Source organism: Orcinus orca, chromosome 20 (genome assembly GCF_937001465.1).
Source record: "Orcinus orca chromosome 20, mOrcOrc1.1, whole genome shotgun sequence".
Lineage (NCBI taxonomy): Eukaryota > Metazoa > Chordata > Mammalia > Artiodactyla > Delphinidae > Orcinus > Orcinus orca.
In genome coordinates, this window is record NC_064578.1 from 43,024,621 (window position 1) to 43,036,126 (window position 11,506).

General features: G+C 56.7%; 1 protein-coding gene and 1 non-coding gene across 4 annotated transcripts; one reads left to right on the plus strand and one right to left on the minus strand.

Moving 5' to 3' along the window:
• Positions 1 to 764: 764 nt before the first annotated feature.
• SCN1B (sodium voltage-gated channel beta subunit 1) lies at positions 765 to 11,199 on the plus strand. Of its 3 annotated transcripts, none has more exons than XM_004284181.3 (6): positions 765 to 1,159; positions 2,824 to 2,990; positions 3,653 to 3,893; positions 9,708 to 9,849; positions 10,404 to 10,475; positions 10,564 to 11,199. In XM_004284181.3, exons 1-5 carry the CDS (start codon positions 1,120 to 1,122, stop codon positions 10,468 to 10,470), a joined length of 657 nt encoding a protein of 218 aa, XP_004284229.1. In that variant the 5' UTR covers positions 765 to 1,119; the 3' UTR covers positions 10,471 to 10,475; positions 10,564 to 11,199. The 3 variants fall into 3 exon arrangements, with proteins under 3 accessions (XP_004284229.1, XP_033269769.1, XP_033269770.1); XM_033413878.2 differs by having other exon boundaries at positions 972 to 1,159; positions 10,404 to 10,480; XM_033413879.2 differs by lacking the exon at positions 765 to 1,159 and adding an exon at positions 1,471 to 1,619.
• LOC117198266 (U6 spliceosomal RNA) lies at positions 6,367 to 6,473 on the minus strand. Its single transcript, XR_004479354.1, has one exon. It is a non-coding gene; the product is annotated as a U6 spliceosomal RNA (small nuclear RNA).
• Positions 11,200 to 11,506: the final 307 nt, after the last annotated feature.

Consider the following 11,506-nt stretch of genomic DNA (forward strand, 5'->3'; position numbering starts at 1 on the left):
TGGTCACCTAAGGGAAGAGTGGCCCAAGCAGAGGTGAGCAAGGGTGAAGGCTCTGAGGTGGGAATGAGCTTGGTGTACTGGGGACAACAGGGACCCGGACAGCAGCGGGGAGTGGCCTGGAGAGGCGAGTAGAAGATGACATCAGAGACAAAAGAGGGTAGCGGGGTCTTGAAGGGCCTTCCTCTAGAATCATGGCGCCTCAAATCCCCAGAGCCGACTTTCTGGTTTGGATCCAGGGTGCCCATCCTGCTTGAGAGGGGTCTGGAGTATTATGGGTAGCCCTAGCCTGACACCCCCCCATGCCCACTTGGGTTCCCACACAGTGACCTCCAGGCCGGAGTGCCAGGGGTCTGAGGGGGAGGTCACTTGGAGGTCCCAGCCAAGTTCCCCTCGAGATCCCATGGGGATGACCTCCATAATTTGAAGTCCGAAGCTCTGCCCTCAAACCGCTCTCCAAACCCTCTTGTAACTCTGAGGGTGACCTCTCCCAGACTCCAACACTGGGGCTCCCCGGAGTCTGGAGGGGTCGGACAACCAGACCACGCGCCCCACGCCCGAAGCCGCGGTCCCTGCGCCACCGGGAGAGGCCGGTGCAGCGGGCGACTCCCGGGCCGCTGCGGCAAAGGCTGGGCAGCCGCGCCCTCCCCCCGCGGTGATTCATCCCGCCCCCTCCCTCTCCCTCTTCCTCTCCCTCCTCCCTCTCCCTCCTCCCTTTCCCTCCTCCCTCTCCCTCCTCCCTCCCGTGGCCGCAGCCGCCGCCGCTGCAGTGCGCAGGAGACCGCGGCCCGCGCCCAGGCGCGCCGGAGCCGGAGCGGGGCCGGGGTCCGCGCACCTGGCGAATGTGTTCGGCTGCGCGCGCCAGCGCAACAGCCCGAGCAGCAGCCGCCGCCTGCGCGGCGGCGGGGATGCCCGGACACCGGGCTCCGGGGCTGGGCCCCCGGCGGTAACCGGAGCGGGGGGGCCGCGCCCCCCCTCCTCCCCCCCTCGCCGGTCCCAGAGCCGCAGCTGCTGCGCCCGCGCGCTCCCGGGGACATTCTGACCGCCGCCGGGTCCCGCCGCCTCTCGCCCCGCTGTTAATACCGGCGGCACGGGAGGAGGCGCAGCGTGCGCAGCGCAACCATGGGGACGCTGCTGGCCTTCGTGGTCGGCGCGGCACTGGGTGAGTGCGCTGGGGGCGCGCGCGGCGGGGGGCACAGCTGGAGCACTGGCCGGGCGGCGGGATTCGCGCGTTGGACTCCCGGCCGCGGGCGGGGGCCGCCCTCACCCCATCCCCCGGCCCGGCTAAGTCCTCTTCAGAAGTTGTGCGCGCGGGCAGCGGGGTTCCGGAGGGCGCGGAGGTGCGGGTGGGCGCGAGCGGGCGGGGGCCGGGCTGGCACAGGTTGGTGGCTGCGGGCGCCCAGCCGGGGGCGAGGAAACGCGGAGTCAGCTGCTCCCGGAGCCCCGCAGGCTGCAATGTGACACCCACAGCCGCGGGTGGTGGGGGTTGGGACGGGGGTGGAGGCGGCGCCCGGAGATTGGGACGGAGTGAAGGAGAGACTGGGAGAGATGGAGACGGAAGGAAGGGGCGAGAGACACAGAAGAACTCCTGAGCGCTCCGCTGGGAGACTGGAGAGATGGAAGTAAGGGGGGAGCCAAGAGAGAGGGATGCAGAGTGTGCCTGAGAGAGACTGAGGAGAGAGAGTTAAGAATCTGAGAGGTGGAGAGAGGAAAAACTTGAGCGAGGCAGAAGGAGATGGAGACACAGGTAGACACAGGAAGAGATGGAGTTTAAAAAGGACAGGGAGAGGTGGAGTGAGAGAGCGAGAGGCCCGGAGAGCGTGTCTGAGCCTGGGAAAAGGACACAAAGTGGTGGGACCTTTAGAGAGACCCCTAAGAGTGAGAAAGAGGAGGAGACAAAGACAGAGGCGTTCAGGGAGATGGAAAGAGACAGCAGAGGAGGAGGGCAGAAAACCCCAAGATTAACAGCAGAAAGAATCAGGGACAAAGGAAAAGCCCCAGAGCTGGAGAGACAGAGCATTAGCTAGTGAGCAGGAAGGAGGTGGCAGGTAAGAATGTGGAGGGACTCAAACGGACTGGAATCCGGTGAGGGTGCAAAGGCCCTGGGGCAGGAAAGCGCTCTGAGAGTTTTGAGAAGCTAATAGGAGGTGGGATTGGCTTCAGGAAGTGAGGACCCTGGGAGCAGAGGGGGCTGAGGCAGAAGCTTGGGGTGGGGGTGGACGACAGGAACTTATGGGACTGGGGAGCAGGGCTGGAGTGTGGGTTTGCCCTGGTTCCCATGCCCACCTCCTTCTCAGGCCTTGCCTTCTCCCAACCCATTTCTCTGGGGCTGGCTGGTCTTACAGAGCAATAATGGTAGAACTGACACCGCCACCTTGAACTTTTAGCACAGCTGGAAATCTGGTCCCACCACCTACACGCTGCAGTATTTTGGGCAAGTGGCCTTCTGAAGAAGGGGTACTTGGGTAGCAAAGACTCTGAGCTACTGACCACGGTAATAGCCCTGTTAATTGGGGGTGTCCTGTGTGCCAGACCCCTTGCGACCTTACCTACCCTAAAGGACCTGCCCAGCAACCTCCAGAAGCAAAGACGATCGATTCCCTCACCATTCACAGAGGGAAACTGAAGCTCAGAGAGGATGAGGGACTTGCCAAGGGCACGTAGCAGGTGGCAGGGCCAGGCTCAGCATCTGCTTCTGGCCATTCCTGATCATTATTGAGGGGAAACAGATGGTTTCCGAGGGGCCCAAGAACTAACAGCCAGCGAGCCTGGCATTGCCAAGGGTGATGGGTGCCCTGGCTCGACCTGAGCCTGCTGTCCCCGCAGTGTCCTCAGCCTGGGGAGGCTGTGTGGAGGTGGACTCAGAGACCGAGGCCGTGTATGGGATGACCTTCAAAATTCTGTGCATCTCCTGCAAGCGCCGCAGCGAGACCACTGCCGAGACCTTCACAGAGTGGACCTTCCGCCAGAAGGGCACAGAGGAGTTTGTCAAGGTGTGTGGGAGCCTGGCAGGGTGGTGGAGGGTGGGCGTCTGTGTGGGAGTTGGCGGGGGCAGGGTTCTGGTAGGGGTTGGTTGGTTGTTTGCAATAATGTGCTATTACTGATGACCTGGATCCAAATTCCAGCTCCACCATGACCGACTGGTGACCTTGGGCAAGTCATTGAGCCTCTCTGAACCTCCGTTTCTGCCTCTGTAAAGATGGGGGGCAGGTGGTCTCTAGCTCTGAGGTTTGCATGAGGATTGATTGAGTTCCTGCACCTGGCACCTGGCACCCAATCAATGTCATTGCCATTATTTAGTACGAGCGAAAATGTCTTAGATGGTCGTCATAGAAGGAAACAGAACTTTTTTGACCTCCTTTTTGCTCCGTGTAGTTTGAATTACATATGAGGGGGCGCCATAAACTTTGAGGGCCTGCTGGAGAATTGGGGTCTACAGCAGCCGGCATCAGGCTGCCTCTCTCCCCACCTGGGGAGCGTGTCTGGGGGCCGGGGAAGAATGGTAGAGAATGAAGGCCAGGAATGCCGCGTGGGGGCTTGGGCGGATAACTGAGGAACGCATGTGTCAGCATGTGTGTGTGTCAGGGCTCGGGACAGAATAGAGGTCTTGGTGGGGGACGTGGCCCGGCGGTGACCCCGCCCCCACTGCCCCCAGATCCTGCGCTATGAGAACGAGGTGCTGCAGCTGGAGGAGGATGAGCGCTTTGAGGGCCGTGTGGTGTGGAATGGTAGCCGGGGCACCAAGGACCTGCAGGACCTGTCCATCTTCATCACCAACGTCACCTACAACCACTCGGGCGACTACGAGTGCCACGTGTACCGCCTGCTCTTCTTCGACAACTACGAGCACAACACCAGCGTCGTCAAGAAGATCCACATTGAGGTGGTGAACAAAGGTGAGTCGGGCCCACGGGCAGCCAGATGGAGGGACAGATGGCGAGTAGGGGACGGGTTGGCTCCGCGCCTGGGCAGCGGGGGCGGGGAGTAGCACCTCCTTCCTGGAGTCCAGCTCCAGCCTCCATTTCCCTTCAGCCACGGGGAGGTCACAGCGGGCCTGTCCCGTGGAAGTGCTGGGCGCATAACTCAGCTCTGCCACCTGCGCTGTGTGACCTCCAGGCGGGTGCCTCCCTGTCTCTGAGCCGAAGGATCGTCCTGTAGCGAACAGGATGATAACAGTATCTGCCTCTCCTGGTGTTGTTGGAGCCATTCTTATGTCCCAGGGAGCTGGTGAGGATTGAGCGAGTTGCGGGGTGTCAGTTGCTGGTGTGTCTGTCACAGCAGGGCCTCAGCACACGGGGGCAATGGTGGTGGTGCGTCTGACTGTCAAGTAGCCTCAGCCCTGCCTCCCTCTGTCACGTGGCGCAGGAGATAGGAGAGCGTCTCCTAGAGCAGTGCTCGTCGTATTTGACTGTGTGCACGAACCACTTGGCAGTCTTGCTGATGTGTCAATCCTGACTTAGCAGATCTGGGTTGGGCCCAGGATTTCATCTCCAATAAGCCCTCAGGCGAGGCCAAGGCTGCAGGTCTGGGCCCACACCGAGCAGCATAGATATAAGGTGTTGTTGAACCATTTCATCATTTTGGCTTCAGCTGCCTTGAACCCCTTTCCTGAACTAGCTTCTGATTGGGTGTAAATTGGAATTTTCCAGGGCCCTATGACCCATTGGCTTAGAGAGTCAGGGAGGTATCCCAGACCTTGGGCCACCAAAGAGCAGGGCACGTGAGTCCCGACGGGCCTGCAGTGCACACACATCATCACGGGCAACGTGCATTGGCCCACCCTTCCCTGAGAGGGGTGCTGGCTTTAGTGCCCTACATGGAGTCCATCATTGAATCCTCCCACCCACCCTGTGGGGTAGAGGCTCTTCCTATCCCCATTTTACAGATGGGGAAATAGAGGCTCAGGGAGATAAGATTACATGGCCAAGGTCACAGAGCTGGGACCTGGATTTGAACCCAGCCAAGCCCGTGTGACTGTTGTTTCTGTTCTTGGCATGATTCACTATACTCTGTCAGCCAGAGCCTGTGGGTTTCTTTTGATAGTTAGCATTTTTTTTTTTTTTTTTTGTGGCACGCGGGCCTCTCACTGTTGTGGCCTCTCCCGTTGCGGAGCACAGGCTCCGGACGCGCAGGCTCAGTGGCCGGCCATGGCTCACGGGCCCAGCCGCTCCGCGGCACGCGGGATCCTCCCAGACCGGGTCACGAACCCGCGTCCCCTGCATCGGCAGGCGGACCCTCAACCACTGCGCCACCAGGGAAGCCCCGATAATTAGCATTTTTCAGTGTATTGTCAAAGTGATCCAGCAGAATTCAATTCAGGAGACACGTCTGAGCGACTCTTTGGCATAGGTCACTATGCTGGGTGGACAGTCGCCCATGGATGTAGAGGATGGAGCCCTGCCCTCATGAGTTGGGGGGACAGCTGTAACAAAGACACCCCAAATACTGTGGCTTAAAATCTCTGTCAGTCCTGTCTCTCAAATCTGTGTTGAGGTGAAGGGTCAGGCGGTGGGGAGGCTCCACGATGCCCTTCAGGCATCCAGGTTCTTTCCACCCTGTGGCTCAGCCCTTGCTCACAATGCTGTCCTCACCTGCATGGTGGAGGCTGGGCTCACGCACACCCGTGACCTAGTAGAGTCTCTGTTTTTTAACGTTATCTACCACATTATACTGCCTCCCAGAGCCTGTGTTCTTTTGAAAAATATTTATGTATTTATTTGGCTGCGCTGGGTCTCAGTTGTGGCACGTGGGATCTTCATTGCTGCGTGCAGGATCTCCGTTGCAGCACGTGGGTTCTTTTTTTTTTAGTTGCGGCATGCGGGTTCTTAGTTATGGCATGAGGGATCTAGTTCCCTGACCAGGGATGGAACCCGGGCCCCCTGCATTGGGAGCACAGAGTCTTAACTACTGGACCACCAGGGAAGTCCCCCAGAGCCTGTGTTCTTATATTTATGTAACGTAGAACTCCTTCTGTTATCTTCCCAGAGCCTGTATTTTCTGCATCCTCCACCATACCCCAGTATTTCTTATCCACCACATTACGGTACTGCTTTTTTTAACATTACTCACTGTAGTGTAGTATTTTATATTATACTATATGCTATACTGTTTCACATTAGCAGACGTATAACTTTTTATCATAGTTCATCATACCAGAGTATTTTTAATGTTATCAACCATATTATCACATTTTTATCATTAGCCACCATGCTGTAGTATTCTAAAATATTATCAATCATATTGTAGTATTTAAAATTTTTACTTGGTATATATTTATTATCACCAATCATACTGTAGTATTTTTTTTAAAGAAAATTTTATTTTATATATCACTAGCCATGAATTTGTCATTAGTTATTACGGCCGCCAAAAAATATGGAATACTTCATGAATTTGCGTGTCATCCTTGCACAGGGGCCATGCTAATCTTCTCTGTGTCATTCCAGTTTTAGTATATGTGCTGCCAAAGTGACAACATACTGTAGCATTAATATATTTTTTTAAGTTTATTTTATTTTATAAATTTATTTATTTTTGACTGCGTTGGGTCTTCAGGGCCGTGTATGGGCTTCCTCTAGTTGTGGCGGGCAGGGGCTACTCTTTGTTGTGGTGTGCGGGCTTCTCATCCTGGTGGCTTCTCTTGCTGCAGAGCACGGGCTCTAGGCGCGCAGGTTTCAGTAGTTGTGGCACATGGGCTCAGTAGTTGTGGCTGGCAGGCTCTAGAGTGCAGGCTCAGTAGTTGTGGTGCATGGGCTTAGCTGCTTCGCAGCATGTGGGATCTTCTTGGACCAGGGCTCGAACCCGTGTCCCCTGCATTGGCAGGTGGATTCTTAACCACTGCGCCACCAGGAAAGTCCCAGCATTGCTTTTTTTTTTTTTTTTGCGGTACGCGGGCCTCCCACTGTTATGGCCTCTCCCATTGCGGAGCACAGGCTCCGGACGCACAGGCTCAGCGGCCATGGCTCACGGGCCCAGCTGCTCCGTGGCGTGTTGGATCTTCCCGGACCAGGGCACGAACCCGTGTCCCCTGCATTGCAGGCGGACTCTCACCACTGTGCCACCACTAAAGTCCCAGCATTGCTATTTTTAACATTACTTATCACTCTACAGTACTTTTTTCATTCCCCGTGATATTATTGTATTGTTAGCATCACTGGCCATGCTATATTCTTTTTATATTGTAATCCACTGTCTTACTGCAGTTTCAACATTACCCATCAGTCTGTATTGCCTCCTGGTAATGACCCCTCAGCAATGAGCTGAGTCATTTCCAAATGAGGGGCAGTGGGCGCTGGTGGTGAGACCTTCACTGACCTGGCAGGGGTGCAGAAGATGGTAGGAAGCACCTGGGGGTCCCCCACCAGGGATGGGGCTGGCAGCTGGGGCCAAGCTGGCTAATTCTATTTGGACACACCCAGTATGAAGGGAGCAGGTGTTGAGGTGAAGCAGTCGCTGAGGCTGGCGAGACATCCGGCCTGCAAAGGTGCAGGCTGGGCTTCAGATCTGGTGGCTGCCTGTGTGGGGAGGCAGGTGAAGCTCTCAGAAGATTTGGGGTTTCTGAAGAAATCAGAGGTCTCCCTAGAGAAGGTGCCTCTGCCCCTCAGTGTGACCCCTCTGCCTCAGTTCCTCATCTGTAAAGTGGAGGAGTCCCACCTCCTGAGATGTCTGTGTGGGTCCATGGAGACTGCACTGGACATTTCCCAGCCATTTCCAAGTTTCTCTTTGGCTGGGGAAGCTTTCCAGAGCAGATAAGAGCTTGGACCCTACAGTCGGTTACACTTAGGGTTGAATCTTGACTCTGAGTGCAGTCCTGGCTGTGCATCCTTGCCCAGCACTTTGCGCTCTCTGGGCCTCAGTGACCTTGTCCTGCAAATGGGCTACAGAGCCCATACCTGTCACTGTCCTAATCCGATTGGGAGAGCAGGAGATACCAGATTACCTAAATCCGTTTGGGCATTGAGTTCCAGGAGCAGGGGTGAGAATTCCGATGATTGAGCTTTATCCAACATATATTCAACTCAGTGTGCTTCCGGAGGTCAGCTGACGTGGGAAGCCTGGACCGTCTCTATCCTTGGGGTTGTTTCAAAGAGTCAGAGAGATGCTCAGGTAAAGAATTTAGCACAGAGCCTGGCTGAGAGCATGCATTCACTGCATGGGACACATTCATGGTATCTTTGGAGTGAAAGAACGAACAAACAGTTGAGGTGTGGAACCCTGTCCCCAGCTCCTCCTGCAGGGAAGCAGGGGAGAAGCATCCAGCCCTGCACCCCCCCTTCCCTGTGGTCCAGAAAACATTGGTGCCATCTGCACCGGGTGTAGCAGCAGAAAGTGCCCACTCCCAGGGGAGGAAGACCACATGGGAACAGCGGGGAAAATGAGATCCTGACCATCCAGAAGGAGGGGACCAGGGATGAGGAGTGGACACTTGCGAAATCCGGCCGAGGACGCCACAGTGGCCTTCCGCTCTGGTCCCCTGGCTGAACGCGCTCCCTTTACAGTTTAAATTTAGGCTCAATGAAAGGAAGCTGGTGTTGGCAAGAGCCAGGGCTGCGGAAAGGATAGAGTGTTTCCAGAAAACGTCAGCGAATAGCCAACACTTAACGCGGTGCTGACTGTGGGCACATCCACGCATGTTACAGATGTTAACTCGTTTTCTCTTCCCAGCAACCCTGTGAGAAGGCATGAGTATTATCATCCTTATTTTACAGAAGGAGAATAGAGGCCCAGAGAGGTGGAGTCATTTGCCTGAGGTCACACAACTAGTAAGAGGCAGAGATAAGATTTGAACCCTGACAGTCTGGTCTCAGAGCCCCTGCTCTTAACTACTGTGCTGTACTGCCCCAATAATAACAGTAATAATATTAATAATAGTAAACATGTATCAAATGCTATGTATATGTCAGGTACTGTTCTAAGGATTTTTAGAGCTTGTTTAATTCTCACAACACTCCCATGAAAGAGATATTGTGATTATGAACTTTTTAAAATCATTTTTTGTTGTTATTTTTATTTGGGGATTTTATTTTATTTATTTATTTTTGGCTGCGTGGGGTCTTCGTTGCTGCGCTCAGGCTCTCTCTAGTTGCGGCGAGTGGGGGCTACTCTTCGTTGCGGTGCGTGAGCTTCTCGTTGCAGTGGCTTCTCTCATTGTGGAGCACAGGCTCTAGGCGCACGGGCTTCAGTAGTTGTGGCTCGCGGGCTCTAGATTGCAGACTCAGTAGTTGTGGCACGTGGGCTTAGTTGCTCCGTGTCATGTGGGATCTTCCTGCACCAGGGATCGAACCCGTGTCCCCTGTATTGGCAGGTGGATTCTTAACGACTACACCACCAGGGAAGCCCTCCACTTTTTATAGTTGGTGAAACGGAGACCCAGAGAGGTTGAGTCACTTGCCCAAGGTCACACAGCTGGCAAGTGGTAGAGCCAGGATTTGAACCTGAGTCTTCTCCTTGTAGAGCTACAGCTCTTGGGCACCTACAACCACCTGAATGACACAGAGGACCCTCGAGTTACACAGGGAGGCAGGTTGAGGGTGATCCCGAAGCCCGTCCAAGGCTGGTTATTGAGAATCACAGTAACAATGATGGCTCTAGGGAAGCAGCCTGGCCTCGTTTGCAGACCAGGACCAGAGAGGTCAAGCCACTTGCCCAAGCTTGCACAGCAGGCTCAAGGCACACTCAGGCTGCCACCTGACCCTGCCCGGCCCCTGCAGCCAACAGAGACATGGCGTCCATCGTGTCTGAGATCATGATGTACTTGCTCATCGTGGTGTTGACCATATGGTTCGTGGCAGAGATGGTTTACTGCTACAAGAAGATCGCTGCTGCCACGGAGGCTGCTGCACAGGAGAACGCGTGAGTGGGGTCGCTGAGGAGGGGGAGAGGCGGCCCAGGACAGCCAGCGCTTCCCAGAGGGGAGCATGAGCTGAGTGGGGAGGTGGGCAGGGGAGCAGCCCAGGGCGCCATCTGCCGGTCCTCCCCAGAGGGGACCATTTGGTGTCAGAGATGGGATGAGGTCCCAGCCCCTCCCCCCTCAGACTCTCAGCCTCCACTTCTGTCAGGACCCAGGGTTCGGGCCCAGCATCCTCTGCCCCAAAGATACAGGACTCCAGGCCCTAGCCCTTGAACCTCCCAGTCCCTGCTCCCTCAGACTCAGACTCCAGGCCCTCAACCCCTTTCCCCGCTAGAACCCAGGAGTCTAACCCCCCAGATGCCTCCTCCCTCACATTCAGGACTGCAGGCCCCAGCCTGGGCTTCTTTAGGATCCCTGGGAGCCAGCCAGCCAGCCCCCTCTTCTCTCTGACTGGAGCCCTGTGCACCTGGGACAGAGACCGCAACCCTCCTTGGCCTCCGGGGGGTGGGCCAGACCGACGGTGGGGTTGCTGTACCCCTGACCTTTGCCCCCACAGCTCAGAATACCTGGCCATCACCTCAGAAAGCAAAGAGAACTGTACGGGCGTCCAGGTGGCCGAATAGCCCCGGTAAGGTGGGCTGGGCAGGCAGGGGCTGGAGGGCCTGGGAGGTGTCAGCCATTAGGTGCCTGATGCCCTGTGTCTCCCTCACCTTTAGGCCCTGGGCTCCGCCTCAAGGAAGAGCCAGCCCTAACGGGGAACATCCGGGCACAGCCTGCCCCCAATGGGGGTTGGCCATTCCTGGGCCTCCACAAGCCTCAAAGTCCTGCCAACGGAGCCTCCAGGGTGGGAGAGGGCAGGGGGCTTGGCTTACACCCCGAATCCAGCCTCTTCCTCCTGCCCCATCACCCGCCCGTGCCGTGCATGATGGGTAAAGCAATACTGCCGCTGCCCCCATGCCTGCTTCTGCTGCCTGTTTGGGAGGGGGCGGTGAGGTGGGGGCAGCGGCTCCGCACCCCTCTTTCTTGCTGATTTGCACACATTGGCCGCTTTGGACGCGCACTACTGGGGCCCAGCCCCTCCCCGCCCCCTCCCCGCCCGGTGAGGGTTATGATGGGCTGGAACAGCTCGGGACGGGGGGTTCTGGGACCCGCTCCGACCCGCAGCGACATTTCCCCTCCTGCTTCCTCTGGCTGGACCTGGGGTCTCCTCTCCCTGTGATGCACTCTCGCCCCAGCCCAACCCGCCGTCTCTCACCAGCCTTGGATTGTGGCCACTTCGAAAGGGGCCCATTCAGCCTCGTCTCTCTTTACACAAGTAGTTTTGTTCATGAAATAAAGATTCTTGGACTTGCTTCATAGTCTCTCTCGTGAGCCCAGTCACCTTCTACACCCCCTCCAGATCCAGGAGCCTCAGTTTTCCTGGGGACCGGGCCTCCAGGGCAGGCAGCAGGGCCTCTCCACACACGTTCGGGGATACGATGGTGGCAGTGTCTCAGGCTCAGCGCCTGCCTGAAGGCTCAGCGGGTACAGCCACTTGGTACTTGATGAATGTGTTGGGGTCTGCGGGTACCAAGAGTTTCGAGGGAGCCAGCAGGAGCCAGGGAAGCAGACTGGTAGCCGGTGTCAGCGGGGGTGATGAGGGGAGGAGAGAGAGGGCCA